Source organism: Pan troglodytes, chromosome 10 (genome assembly GCF_028858775.2).
Source record: "Pan troglodytes isolate AG18354 chromosome 10, NHGRI_mPanTro3-v2.0_pri, whole genome shotgun sequence".
Lineage (NCBI taxonomy): Eukaryota > Metazoa > Chordata > Mammalia > Primates > Hominidae > Pan > Pan troglodytes.
The window spans coordinates 83,601,979-83,617,615 of record NC_072408.2 but is presented as its reverse complement, the minus strand read 5'-3'; the positions used below and the strand labels follow the sequence as shown (position 1 = coordinate 83,617,615).

General features: G+C 33.8%; 1 protein-coding gene across 10 annotated transcripts in view; it reads right to left on the bottom strand.

The window, feature by feature from the left end:
• The window catches only part of ZDHHC17 (zinc finger DHHC-type palmitoyltransferase 17), a 296,534-nt gene that overhangs the window by 16,627 nt on the left and 264,270 nt on the right, over nt 1-15,637 (bottom strand). For all 10 annotated transcript variants that reach the window (XM_063785936.1, XM_063785935.1, XM_063785937.1 and 7 more), the window contains 3 exons: nt 14,540-14,665; nt 10,006-10,148; nt 8,568-8,668 (listed from right to left, as the gene is read on the bottom strand). In XM_063785936.1, coding sequence (XP_063642006.1) covers nt 8,568-8,668; nt 10,006-10,148; nt 14,540-14,665 — 370 coding nt within the window. The remainder of the gene's footprint in view (nt 1-8,567; nt 8,669-10,005; nt 10,149-14,539; nt 14,666-15,637) is intronic.

The following is a 15,637-nucleotide window of genomic DNA, read 5'->3' as shown; positions in this document are numbered from 1 at the left end:
AACAAAATCTAAAGGTAAACTGGTTCAGAAATGTAGTGTCCACTCTTCAGGATTTGCTTATTCCTATATGCTATTTGCAAGAGATATGTCTAAAATTCAAGGCCATAAATTATTTAAAGCAATACTAATTAAAATAAATAGTCATTGCTAATGCTTTTTACCATGAGTCACTACATACTGATACAAGGTTCAATTCATTAGAAAGAATTCTAAACTTATACATACTTAATAATGAAACTCCAAAATATGTAAAGCAAAAAACTGACTGAACCACAAAGAGAAACTCCTAAATATAGCAACACAGTAGAAGATTTTACCATAGGTCGCTCAATAAATGATGCTGCAAACAGATAAAAATTTGGTAATGATACAGTGACTTGAGCAACCCAATTAAGAAGCTTAATCTTCTGTATGGAATGCAGCTGAGGTAGCATACAAAATGTTACTTTTTAAACTTAAATGTTTCTAATAGAAAATATCAATGAAAACTAAACAATTTAATAAGCTAAAGAAAAAACTAAACAAGCAGACAAAAGGAAATAGAACATACTGAAAGTGAAAATAGAAAGGATTAATAAAACCTAAAGTTGTTTCTTTGAAAAATCCAATAAAATAGATTAGAAAATAGCTCTAATTAATACCAGGAATGAGAGGGGGGCACAGCAGCTGAGTTTTAAAAAACAAGAGAGAATGTAGCACATTTTAAAAGAAAAGAAATGGACAAATCACTAAAATATATAAATATACAATTGAGTCAAATAAACTATATATTACAAAATTCTTTAACATAAAGCAAATTCCAGGTAAAATGATTTTACAAAATCTAATAATCATGTAGTTAATAATTTCAATTTAACCCAAACCCTTTCAAAGAACATAAAAAAAGAACAAGTCTCCACCCGTTTTGAGGCTATCATGTTGATATCAAAACATAACAAAGACAATACAAAAAAATTATAAGACAATTTCATTCACAAATGTACACGCAAAACTAGTAACATATTTAATCCAGCAATGTAGAGAAAAATAAGACATTATGCCCATGTCTGTTTACTCCAGGCATGCATAAGTGGTTCAACATTAGAAAAATCTATTAATATATTATTTAATATTAAAAGCATAAAGAAAAAAACATAAACAATTCACAAAAAGTTAAAAAAAAAAGGGGGGTGTAGAGGGAGAGGTTATTTATAAAATCCAAGTAAACACTTTATAAAATCACACTCACTGGTAAAATACTAGCCCTTTAAAGTCAATCTTTTAAAGATGATACCCTTTAAAGTCAGGAACAAAATGAGGATACTCATTTTGTGTCTATTCCACAGTGTACTGAGATCCTAGCTAATAAAATAGGATCACTAAAGGAGCTAAATGCTATAAAGAGTAGAAAGAAAAACAAAATTCAGTCTTTATACATATGATTACCCCATGTCATATATCCAAAATACCCCAAGTTATTAGAAATAATAAAAGGCTTTAGCAAGGTTGTTGTCAATAACTAATCAGCTACATTTCTATAACCCAGACACAAACAGAAATTTTAATTAAAAATAAAAAATTCATAATTTAAAAAAATTAAAATTCTTTAAAAAATAAATCTAACAAGAGATATAAACTTCTACATAAGAAACTATATGACTTCATTAAAAAACATAAAAGGTCTAAGTATCAAAAGTAGTTACTTTCTGTAAATTAATCTACAGCTCAAATAGAATTTCAATCAAAATGGCGTAAGACTGGCTGGACATGGTAGCTCATGCCTGTAATCCCAGCACTTTGGGAGGCCACAGCAGGTAGATCACTTGAGTTCAGGAGTTAAAGACCAGCTTGGCCAACATGGTAAAACCCCTTTTCTACTAAAAATACAAAAATTAGCCAGGCATGGTGGTATATGCCTGTAATTCCAACTACTTAGGAGGCTGAAGTGGGAGAATTGCTTGAACCCAGGAGGTGGAGGTGGCAGTGAGCTGACATTGCGCCAATGCACTCCAGCCTGGGCAACACAGCAAGATTGCCAAAAAGAAAAAAAAAGGCCTAAGGCTTTTCGCGGAACTCAAAGAGCTTATTCTAAAATAAAAAGGCCAAAAAGAGCTAAGATATTCCTGAGAAATAACAAACTTGGAAAAATTACCCTGCTCCAATATAATTTAAGAACAAAACTACAGTAATTAGATTATACAGTGTTAATATAGGCAGACAGATCAATAAACCAGTGTAGCTAGGAAACGTGATGAACATCAAGGTTGAGACTGCAACTGAGTGAAGAAAAGGTGCGCTGGAACAAGGACCTCTCTAATGGAGGGAAAAAGATACTGATCCCTCCCCTCACATCCATCTTCATTTACAGTAGTCAAATGCACATGATTGAGAATGTAAATTATAGAATATCTTTAATAACCTCAGAGAAACTCTTGTGGGAAAAGAAGATATACAGCAATATTATTAGAATTCATGAAAAGTGGTGATTGGATAACTGAAGATAGACATTAAAAAGCTTAGAGGGTATTAAAAGGAAACTGGGAGAGATACACAGAAAACAGAGAAGTCTAACAAGTAACCTACAGAAAAAAATGCTTAAGAGGGAATGCATGGGAGATAATTAATTCTGCACATTCTTGATTTTTTAATATATGTAATCATCCCAGATTCTGCACAGTTTATATCCTTCTTGAGTTTAAAGAAGCTCAATTAACTTAAAGCCACATTGAAAAATTACTTATTTTCAGACATAAAATTTCTAATAAACTTTTGTCAATATTTCAAAAGTGTTGTCAACACAATAAGCAGTTGACTATACTATGTCAGTGAATTTTAGAGTTGTTTCATTATAATAAAAGAAGCATAGTCAGAGAAACATTTTTTAAAAATAAATAAAAATGCAAGAAACCAAATAAAATCAGTCATGAGTCCAATTCCTAGAGATAACCACTGCTAAAATGATACATATTCACTTCCAGCTCTTTTCCTTTGTGCATTTTAAACTTCATTCTGTAAATATAATTTAGTATTTTTTCACTTATTGTATCTTAAATATGAGCCCATATCATTAAGGCAGGAAAGTATTTTAGTGGTTATGTAATACCATTCCATAGGTAGCGTAACTGATAAAACTCTCACCCTATTTAGATTGGCTATTCAGGTTGTTTTCATTTTTTCCCCTACTATAAATAATACGAAGAGAAACATCCTTGTAAATAAATCTTTGGTCTTACATCTGATTATCTACTGACACATGATCAAGAGATTAAAGGGTATTTATTTTTATTTATTATTTTTTTGAGACAGAGTCTCGCTCTGTTGCCCAGGCTGGAGTGCAGTGGCGCAATCTCGGCTCACTGCAAGCTCCGCATCCCCAGGTTCATGCCATTCTCCTGCCTCAGCCTCCCGAATAGCTGGGACTACAGGCACCCACCACCATGCCCGGCTAATTTTTTGTATTTTTAGTAGAGACGGGGTTTCACCATTTTAGCCAGGATGGTCTCGATCTCCTGACCTCGTGATCCGCCTGCCTCGGCCTCCCAAAGTGCTGGGATTACAGGCGTGAGCCACCATGCCCGGCCGATTAAAGGGTATTTTTAAAGATCAATCTAGAGGCTTCCAAACTGTTTTCCAGGAGGGTTTATGAACTTAAAATTATATTCAGAGTATAATATAAGGACATTTGAAGATACACTGAATCAGGCCAGAAAGCTGAATCCAACACCAAACTCTTAATAATTTCCCACCTATGTGACTTTGAGCAAGACATAACAACTTCTCAGAGCCTCAGTCTTTCCATCAGTTAGAAAATGGTATTAAGATTTGTATAGTTTTTTTAAAAAATCAAATAATTATTTGGAGAACCAAGTAAAATGATATATCTGAAAAACTATAAACCAAAAAGCACCAAATAAACATAAGGTGTTTTATGGGGAAATAATTATTCAAAGAATGGAACAGTAAGAACTTACTAGAACAAACAGTTTACATCAATGTAAAATTCATTATCACCATAAAAACTTATTAAGTAACTTAATAAGCTGGGTATCAGATTATGTAGGAAACCAAAATAAAGTTTATACAGTTGATCCTCACACCTCCATGATAAAATTTATTTGTAACACCAAAATCAATATTCATGGCACTGAAAAAGTGCCATGAATTCAACGGGCATGAACAAAACAGTGAAAAATTTGAGTCACCAAATGCGCACATTCTCAGCTGAGGCTGAGCAAAGCAACATTCTGTCTTGTTTTAGTTCTCATACTATAAACAAGTGTCCTTTACATGGTCTATTTAGGGCCACGCTGTTGTGCTTTTGTGTAGATTTTGCTGTTTAAAAGGGCCCTCAAGCACAGTGCTGAAGTGCTATCACGCTCTTAAGCACAAGGAGGCTGTGATGTGCTTTACAGAAAAAATACATGTGTTAGATAAGCTTCATTCAGGAATGAGCTATAGTGCTGTTGGCTGTAAGTTCAATATTAATGAATCAACAATACATATTAAATTAGGTTTTTTAAAACAGAAACACATGTAAACAAGGTTATGTAGTGATCAACTGATGATCAATACTGTTGTGACCAGAGCCACATAGGAACCTAACTCTGTATTTCTCTTAGGAACAATGGTTCAGTATTTTCTAATTCAGTGCTTGCAGCAACTTCACAGAACTACTGTGAATAATGAAAAACAACTATAATTCTAGTTTTCAAAACTAGTCTAATCAGTTTTAATTACATATGTAGCCATGAGTTGCACAAGAAAAGTGGTAAAAGCAACAGAAAGGAGCCTGAGGTCATCAGAAGTGATCCTGGACAACTGCTATTTTATCTTAAGGTACCTGAATCAGCACCATATATTATAAGCCTTGTGGCTATTTCCTGTCTAACATCCTTTGTGCCTCCATTATAACCTACTCTGTGTTCTTTTCTGTTCCCTTCCTAAAGGTTTCTTAAGCTTCTCTTACTGGCTTTATAAAACTGGGAGAAAAACATAGTTCCAAAATCATAGAGGGCCTAGAGATACACCTCTTTTATAACATGAAGTATACGGTTTTCCTCTGCATAATTGGGATTTAAATTAATTAGTGATTTCATCACATATTCCATGAGTATCATTTACACATACACAAATGTTCAAACAAACTGTGAGCTAGGCATGGGCTCACACTTGTAATCCCAGCACTTTGGGAGGCTGAGGCAAGAGAACCACTTGAGCCCAGGAGTTTGAGACTAGCCTGGGCAACATGGCAAAACTCAGTCTCTACAAAAATACGCAAATTAGCCAGGCATGGTGGCTTGTGCCTGTAGTCCTAGCTTCTCAGGAGGCTGAAGTGGGAGGATCACCTGAGCCTGGGAGGTTGAGGCAGTAGTGAGCCATGATTGTGCCACTGCACTCTAGTCTGGGTGTGACACAGTGAGACGATGTCTCAAAAAAAACCACAGGCCGGGCACAGTGGCTCACGCCTGTAATGCCAGCACTTTGGAAGACCGAGGCGGGCGGATCACCAGGTCAGGAGTTCAAGACCAGTCTGGCCAACATAGTGAAACCCCGTCTCTACTAAAAATTTAAGAAATTAACCAAGTATGGTGGTGTGCACCTATAATCCCAGCTACTCGGGAGGCTGAGGCAGGAGAATCATGTGAACCCGGAAGGCAGAGGTTGCAGTGAGCCAAGATCATGCCATTGCACTCTAGCCTGGGGGACAGTGCAAGACTCCATCTCAAAATAAAACAAAACAAAACAAAACCCAACACAAAAACAGAAAACAAAAACAAAAAAAAATTGTGAATCCATATTTAAAATCAATTTGGCTATAAACTTAGATTTTAGAAGTCATCAGAAATGATAAGGTGCACTTATTTAGCACTTTTTACATGTCAGGTATGTCCTCAGGTGTTTATTTTCTCAAGAACTTGGAGACAGTGCTACTATTATCTCCCCTTTACAGACATGTAAGAATAAAACTTGGTATTCTCATACTGCAATTTTTATTTGAAAAATTTACATGCAACTTATTCAATGTATTTACAAAATGAAAACTATATTAATCTATTTTAAAGGCAGAAGTATTCAAATAGGGTAAGCTAAATAGACTTGATTGTTCTGGTCTTTCCTTCAAAATTTGCCTCTCTTATTTTCAATTCCCAGTTTTAGCTATTTTATACTATTTCCCTAGCTTTAGCTATTTTATACTAACTCTGAATAAAGGAAAAAAATGAAATTTTACTATATAATGCTCTCTAGCATTAATTTTTCATTATTTGGTAAGTTACTGATTTTCCTGCTTCTTGCCACTTACACATAACAGGAGTACAGAAACAGTTTAACATTATTTTGAGATCTGATTCTGAGTTTTTTCCTCAAACATAAACTTTAATGTCCAATTTAGGAAACACAAAGTTAGAAAATATGTCTGGAATACTAAAGTCATTTCAGAGGTCAATGCTTATTGTAAGCTTAAAATAGATGAGGTAATGAAAACCAACAGATCTGTTTTACTCATACTAAGTGTTCCAATATGGCAATTCTAATGCTTAATAAATCCTTGAGGAACAATTTTTAAGTCAAAGTATAATAAAAGGCTAGAATTTGTTAGTGAAAACTGCCATATGGAAGAATTTCAATAGATACTTAAACTAAGAAAATATTTAAAGGTACTATACTTTCTGAAATTACATAATGCAGTAAAAATATTAAGAATTAAGTGTAGTTACAATTCTGTGCCTTAGGTCTCAAAAATAAAATAAGCACATTTTGTGTTTCAACTAAAACACGAGGAGACTTAATAAAAAGAATACAATATTATGATATGCAAGGCTGTGAAACAAAACCAGGTATTAATAACTAAAATTGTTTAGAACAGTTACAAGTCACCAAAAACTGCATATCATTTAAAACATATCATATACTTTTTGTAATGTTTTGAAAAATATTTAATTAACACTTACGAAACATGTTCCTTTATTACAATAAATCAGTCTAACTTCCTGACTGAACTTTTTCTATGTAAAAATATCAAAAATTGGCATTGGCTTGCTGTCTTTATTGGCACACAGGCACAGTTACAATTTCAATTATATTAGTTTTAAAAAGTATATTAGCCAGTCGTGGTGGTGCACACCTGTAGTCCCAGCTGCTTGGGAGGCTCAGGCAGACGGATTGCTGGAGCCCAGGAGTTCAAGCTGCAGTGAGCCATGATTGTGCCACTGCACTCCAACCTGGGGAACAGGTTAAAAAAATTAAAATTTTGTTTAAATAGGGTAGTATACTACACTGTTAATTTGCTCAAGTTAGCAAATGTGTGAAAATACAGCATTACATGCTTTTCATGAAGGCAAAAGAGATGAAACACCTTTTCATGAAGGCAAAAGAGGTGAGAAGATTAACTCTTATTTACCACAACAAAATAAGTAGTGGTATTAAAAAAATATTTAGCGAAAATAGTTTGATACCAAAACATAAAAATCACCATTTGGTAGAAAGGCTTAAAATATGCTTAGTTAGAAAAATACAAGTTTCAATCCCAACTTGATTAGAGACTAAGACTCATTAAGCCTAAATTTTTCTCAAGTATAAAATGGAGATGGCTGAGTCAAATGGTAGTTCTTTTTTTTTTTTTTTGAGACATAGTCTCACTCTGTCACCCAGGCTGGAGTGCAATGGCGCATCTCAGCTCACTGCAACCTCCGCCTCTCGGGTTAAACCAATTCTACTGCCTCAGCCTCCTGAGTAGCTGGGAATACAGGCACGTGCCACCACACCTGGCTAATTTTTGTATTTTTAGTAGAGATGGGGTTTCACCATATTGGCCAGTCTTGGTTCAAACTCCTGACCTCGTGATCCACTCACCTCGACCTCCCAAAGTGCTGAAATTACAGGTGTGAGATGCAGCGCCCAGCCATTAGTTCTATCTTTAGTTTTTTGAGAAATCGCCATACTGTTTTCCATAGAGGTTGTACTCATTTACATTCCCACCAACAGCGTTCCTTTTTCTCTGCATCCTCGACATCTTGTTGCTTTTCGACCTTTTAAAAATAGCTATTCTGACTGGTGTGAAATTGTAGTTTTAATTTGCATTTCTCTGATGATCAGTGATGTCCAACATTTTTTCACGTTTGGCCACTTGTATGTCCTTGGAGAAATGTCTGTCTGTGTCTGTGTCCTTTACCCATTTGTTGAAATGAGGATGCTTGTTCTTTTCTCCATTACACAACATATCCCTACAACAAACCTTCACATGTAACCCCTGAATCTATAAAAATAAAAAATATGGAACAGAAAGGGGGAAAAGGGGGATAACAATACTGATTTATGAAATGTGGATTAAATGAGTAGTCAAAAAATGCCTTTTAAACACTCAATAAATGATAGCTACTATTATTTATATGCTGTTATTAAAGACAGCTTTCAAAAGCAACCTATTAAATATTTTAAAACATTACTTATATTAGTTTACTAAATTTTCTAGGAACACTATTTTAATGTATTATGAATGAGTAGATCAGTCCTAATGTCAAATTATTAAACATCTGTTCACATAACGAACAAAATTTGTTTTCGGTATGATCTTTATAACCAAAGGATATCATTCCAAAACCAGAAGAACCACGTCACATACATCCAGAATTTGGTTGCCAAATATATCCCAAGGGGCAATGCACTATGCATTGAATGATCGAAAAAGGATCTGTAAAACACAAGTTTTATAAAATATGAGCTCTATATTTCATTGTAAAAATGAATATTTATTTAAATGAAAATGACACACATTTTGTATAGTAAGCATTGGTTTCACCAGAATCCAGAGTTCAGGATGCTCAATTTTTCATAGTCATCAATAAAAATTAGTTCACAGCTGAAAGACTCAGCAAGATTCTGAAGTTCCTTTTAATTCCCCCCAAATTTAAATTACATTCCACATACTTTTCAGTTTCAGAATTTTAACGCACTCCTATTCTCTTAAAGTCAATAACTGACTTTAGTATATATAGTAGCTATCATCCAGCATATTATTCACCAAAGATGTGTCAAAATTTTGACAAATGAATCCAAACCAAGCCTCACATTTTTCTCTGTTTCATCATTATTTCTCCTTACCTATAACACTCCAGCAAAAGTTGGAGCACATCTTTTCAAGTAGAATGAACTGGCCAACTTAGTGAAACTGAAGGGTTGTGTTTTTAATACTTAAAATTGGGGAAAAACAAACATTAATCCATTTATTAAACATAAACAGAATCAACTATCCATATAGGCAGGAAGTCTTAGTGACTTCCTATTTATACCCCTTGGAGCTCCTAGAAATACTAAAATGAGATTCACTAACTAGATTTAAGCCACTCAGCATATTATAATACTAGTCATTCTCATCTCTGTGTGAATTATTTTCAGAATTCTTTTCTGAAATGCAAGTGAAAATAAGATACTAAAGGACTGGAAATTAGATGGGAAATTCTAGATCACACACCTGTCTAGGTTTGTTGGATAGGTAACTTTAGAGCAATGAGACTTAAGAATAAGAAGAAAACGGAATGATCATGATGTTTAAAGAAAAAAGAGGGAGAAAATAATCTTAAAAACAGCCGACTTCACAACTATGCTTAGACTTTACCTTGCTACTAGAAATAAAACCTCTTCCTTGCTTATTGTTTATGCCTTATTTTCTACAGGAAAATATAATTCCTATAGAAAGGCGAGCTCAAGTATTGTAATTACCTGGAAATTAACAATATGTATGTTAGAGTTCAACAGACTCAAATTCACTTTTACTGAAATATTTCAAATATTTCTCAAACTATGTTTTAGTGTTAAAAATTATATGCTAGCTTTTATCATTAAAGTGCCTCTGAATCATTTTAATAACATAACAATGTTTAAAAAATCTCAGATTTCACATATAGATGTCTAAATTATTTAAATAAATTAAGATCAAATGTACAACATACAAACATTAATTTTATACAAGAGTACAAATTATATTATTTCATGTACGGTTTAAAATATAGTTAAAAACAACACACTTACTTTGAAAGAAACTGTACTGTAGCCCAAACACCACCATACATTAGCCCTTTAATGAGCCAAGAATCAATATTTAGGTCTGCTATAAACCCAACCAGCCAAATAACTAGGAAAGGAGTTCCTAACATTACTTTCTGCCGAAATTCCTGTATAGAAACAAAAAATTAAAAAGTTTTTGCATGTTTCAAGTAATCTCAATCTGAATCATTGTTACCTTTGTGAAGGCATGCAACAGCGGGTGAAATTCATTCACTCAAATTTGCATGCTATGTATCAGTACTATTCAAGGTGCTGGTGTCTGTCTTCTGGAGACAGGCATTGAACAATTTTAAATAACTTTGCTAAAATTGTGGAAAATAAGAACAGAAGTTATAGCAGTGGGTTCTATATGGTTAAATACAGAAGACAGTACTACCTGCTTAACACATACACTGGCTAGCAAACAGTTCATGAAAAATACCACCCCTTTTTAACAGGGGCACTGATAACCAGGGAGACAAGGACAACTAGAATGACTAATAGTATAAGAATTATAACACATAAGGAAACCTGAAGATGCTTGCCTGGAGTAGACATTTCAAATGATAAATAGTATATTAAAATCTTAAAATGAGATAAAGAATAAAAGCAAACAATCCATAGGCTCCTAGAGTTCACTGAATGAAGAGATGTGTCTCTGAACAAAGATCAAGGCAGAGTGCTCAATACTCCAAAGGTATTTCCATTTCATTTCTGTACTGGTCTGGTTGTTAAAGTCTATACTTGTAAGTATAAAACCTACATAACTCCTGGTAACTTCTATCACAATTTTATCTTTATAGCAACCAAAGAAAGTCTACTGCCTCTTCCATGTAAGAGCCCTTCACAAACTTATAGCCAGTTATCAAGTCTCTGTTCAGTTACCTTAGGTCACAAAACTATGTAAGATATTCAAGGCAGGGCATGGTGGCTCATGCCTTTAATCCCAACACTTTGGGAGGCCTAGACGAGAGAATCGCTTGAGCCCAAGAGTTGTAGGGCAGCCTGGGCAACATGGCAAAAACATGTCTCTACAAAAAATACAAAAATTATCTGGGCATGGTAGCACGCACCTGTACTGTATCCCAGCTACTCGGGAGCCTGAGGTGGGAGGATTACCTGAGCCCAGGGAAGTCAAGGGTCAAGGCTGTCGTGAGCCTGGGCAACAAAATGAAACCCTGTCACACACACCAAAAGAAAAAAAAAAAAAAACCCAGCTGTGGTCTAACAAAGCAGAGTATGAACACTGCTTTCCTTACTGAATATTTATCTTTCTAAAAGCTAAGGTTATATTACACATTTTTAGCACCCCTTTCATACTATCGGCTTCCACTGAAATAAGTGGGATTTTTTTTTTTCATATAACTGACCATGTCTTCCCCAATTTGACCACTGTAATTCATTTTCTGAACTAAATGTGTAATTTTAACTTAGAGTAATAATTAAACATCAATTTCAGGCTTTAATTTTACGCTGCAGCAAAATAACTAATCCAATTCTTTTTTCTAATAAGTATGAACTTTATATCAAGACATTAGAGAAGATTTACTACTCAGGAGACAGAGAGTGTATGGGTACATAAAATGGTACTATAAAAATATAATGGTGATGTGCTGCTATGTGAGAAATCTATTTTCTCTTATATTAGGAACATTTTCAACTATATAGTAAATGTGAAAGAATTATATAGTGAAGTCTATCCACCACCTAGATTCAGAAGCCTCTTTTTAAATTAAACTTCTTATTTTGGAATAATTATAGATTCACACACAGTTGTAATAAATAATACAGACAGATCCTAAATATCCTTTGTCCCCCAATGGTAACATCTAGCATATCACAGTAGCACATCACAACAATGGTAACAGTAGCATGTCACAACCAGGAAACTAACCTTGATATAGTCCAGCTACAGAATATTTCCACTACTTAAAAGGATTCCTCATATTGCCCTTTTATAGCCAACTTCCCTCCTACTCCCAAATCCCCTCTAAATACTAATTTAAAGATGTCCCTCCAACTTATTAAGAAGTTAAGATTTATTTAACCGTAAATATGCCTGTCTAAAATCCTTTTACTTAATATTCTAAGTAAAAAATCTAAGATATTTAAAATCCTTTTACTTAATATTCTAAGTAAAAATCTAAGATATTTTTAAATTGTTTTCTAAAAAGACTGTCCCCCTTTCTTTTTTTTTGGAGATAAGGTCTCACTCGGTCACCCAGGCTGGAGTGCAGTGGCATGATCTTGGCTCACTGCAGCCTCAACCTTCCAGGCTCAACCAATCCTCCTGCCTCTGCCTCCCTACTAGCTGGGACTATAGGCGCACCACCACGCCTGGCTAAAGATTCCATCTTTATCTGTCTACCAGCACTATTCAAAAATATTTTCCCCCTTTTGGAATGACATTTTTATTTTTCTTAAGGGAATGACTTTTTAAAATAAAACACTATTGAGTCTTAGGGGTCACTACTTTCTTTTTTAGTTTTAAATATAAAACACACTTCATAGGCTAGCAAATCAAAACATGTTAATGACTGAAACTTTTCCAATGTGACATGGAAAAAGAAAGAACAGTCTACATAATTACAGATGCTTAATCTCACAGGTCCCCTAATCATCATAATTTTAAAATATATGATGGTTACTTTCAACCTTTAAATATCACTCTCCCAATCATCATAGGCTTTAAAAGTAACCTTTATAAAAATTTTAATATATTTAAAGCTACCAATGAAAAAAAACAGGAAAGAAACTCCATTTCTGAACTGACCACAATGGTATACAAATGTTAAAATTGCACTAAACTTTTAATGAAGTTCTCTTTTTTAAAAAATCATATCCAAACACATAAACCTGATGTATAGTTTAATAATGCCATAAGTAACTTTACATATTAATGCAACATCTAAAATTTGTAAGTCATTTATGACTATATGTGTGTGTGTATATATATATATATAAAATAAAACTTCAAAATATTCACATTCAACAAAACGAAAGCGCCAATATTGTGGGATTTTCCAAAGTAACACAAGATATTTTTTTTACTAGCCTAATTATCATAAGACAGCCATTTTTCACTCTGTTGAGCAAAACTGCTCTAAATCCTAGAAAACTGAGCAACACAAAATAAATCATTTTCTATATCATATCTAATAATTAAACAGAAGAGTTAACATGGCATGCAAAAATTGTTCATTATTCTCAGCTTATAGGGCTGAAAACAGCCAAGTTTATAAACTATGAATCTAATTCTTCTAAGTAATGGACCAGGGGACTTTTCAACTGATTAAAGAAGTCCAAACTCCTATAAATAAAGGAGGCACTGCTTTCAAGAGTGCTTCTCTTTATCCTAAATTTGTCTTTTTGCCTTGGTAACAGATAGATCAATATTAACTTTAAATAATTAACATTGCCACTAGAACAGCCTAAACACGATATACAAAAGATGGTACTCAAAACTTAATGCTACTCAAGTTGTGATTACTGACAAGTTAGCAGACATCTTGACAATTATTTAGGTACATAAAGAAACTCTACGGCAATTAACTTCTTTTTTGTGGGAAATAAGATTGTGCAGAACCTAGACCCCCTCTCTGGGGGAAAATATTCTAAGTTTTAGTATCATATAATCAGGCAACTGAGCCAACAGTCATACAACTTAAAACTGAAGGTATATGGATGATCTAAAATGAGTTTTCCATAGAAAGGTCAAGAATATAAGCTCTCTGAAAAAAGGTATACAACATATCACAAAAGAATGCAAAGCTCAAGTTAGAGCTGGAGTTGTGAGTAGTTTAAAAAGATATGCATTAGAACTAAGCTATTTCACAATTTATTATCATACTAACAAACAAGCATTTACTAGAAAAACCTTTATTTTTATCTATTACTTAACAAAGCCCAGTTGAATCAAAGAACCAAAATTTACACGAGTAGCCGATGGAGATTTAAATAATTTCATATATACCCATCCTTCTTAATTATTAGACAGCCCCAAAAGGTCACCAACCACGTAGGTAAGAGCCCTTGGAAACTTTGTTATTTACCTTCATTTATTCTGAGTATAATAATATTTTAAAAATTACATTGAGAAATGCCAAAATTAAAGGCTGTAAATACTCGTGCTAAGTAAGTGTTCCTAAGAATCCTACTTAAAAAATTATATATCGAAAATCTTCAGCTGGGCGCGGTGGCTCATGCCTGTATTCCCAGCACTTTGGGAGGCCGAGGTGGGAGGATCACCTGAAGTCAGGTGAAGTCATCTGAAGTCACCATGGCCAACACGGTGAAACCCCATCTGTACTAAAAAAAAAATACAAAAATTAGCTGGGCATGGTGATGGGCACCTGTAATCCCAGCTACTCATGAGGCTGAGGCACAAGAATCACTTTAAACCGAGAGGCAGGGATTGCAGTGAGCCAAAATCTCGCCACTGCACTCCAGCCTGGGCAACAAGAGCGAAACTCCGTCTCAAAAAAAAAAAAAAAAAAAAAATCTTCAGTTATGAGTTTACCTTATCAGCTTTCAGCTTTCTAAGGAAGGACGGATTGTCATATCCTTTTGCTTGCCTTGCCTCTTGTAAGTGGTTGATCATCCACACATTTTTTCTCTGTTTTGCCAAATCAAGCGCTGATTCGCCCTGATAATATAAACAGAAGAAATTCCTATTAAAAGTTTAAAAGCAGGCTATCTTAGTTACCTTTAAAGAACTTCTATAAAAATTAATTTACTGCCCTATTAACGTTGTTTTGACATTGTGTAAATTACTAAAAACACCTGCATCATTACATGTTTCTTATTACGCTTTCCCAAAGAATAATCACAAAATGTATTTTCTCATCATATTCTGTAGATTTTATTTTTGCCTGTATTTTGACATATTAGAGAGCAAATCAAAAAGTAGGTAAATTTTAGTACCTGCTGGATCAGAGGCTATCACTAAGTTTATCAGTTATTTCATATTCTTTAAAAATTTCATTAGTAATAATTATTGCTACAAAACACCTTGCTATAATATCAAGTTGCCAGAAATCTCTCAGTTTTATTTCAACAATGATAAGAGTCTTCAGAAGAGAATAGGAAAGAAAAGGAAAAGTCAGTCTCTACTTCTACCACTATTGTACTGGCATTCTTGATTTATATTCATTCACCCACCCAGAAGTTTCCAAAGTAAACGAGAAATGATTTTAAAAAATAGCAAATTCAAGTTATGAATTTGTGTCTCCCTTTAATCCTAAGAAAAAGAATGCCAGGGAATTTACATGATAGGAATAAAATGTATCAAAGTAAGAAACAAATAAGCATTCCCAATTTTAGGTCTATGCTTCTTTTTGCCTTAACTAATTTAAAATTTAAAATCTTATTTCTCCTTTTGCAAATTAGTCAGACACCTACATTTCCATTTATTTAATGTGTTCCACTATTTATCTACTTCTTCAAATAGAAAAGCAAAACTTTAAATGCTTACCAAAGTTTCAAGAATGTAAAGATGAATATTCAAAATTACTTTTAAAAAGTAAAACCACTGAAATTTTATTTCCAAAAACAAGGTCAAAAAGAATAAAGCAATAAAGAGCCTTGGGGTGCCTTATTTATGAGGGATGATTACTTA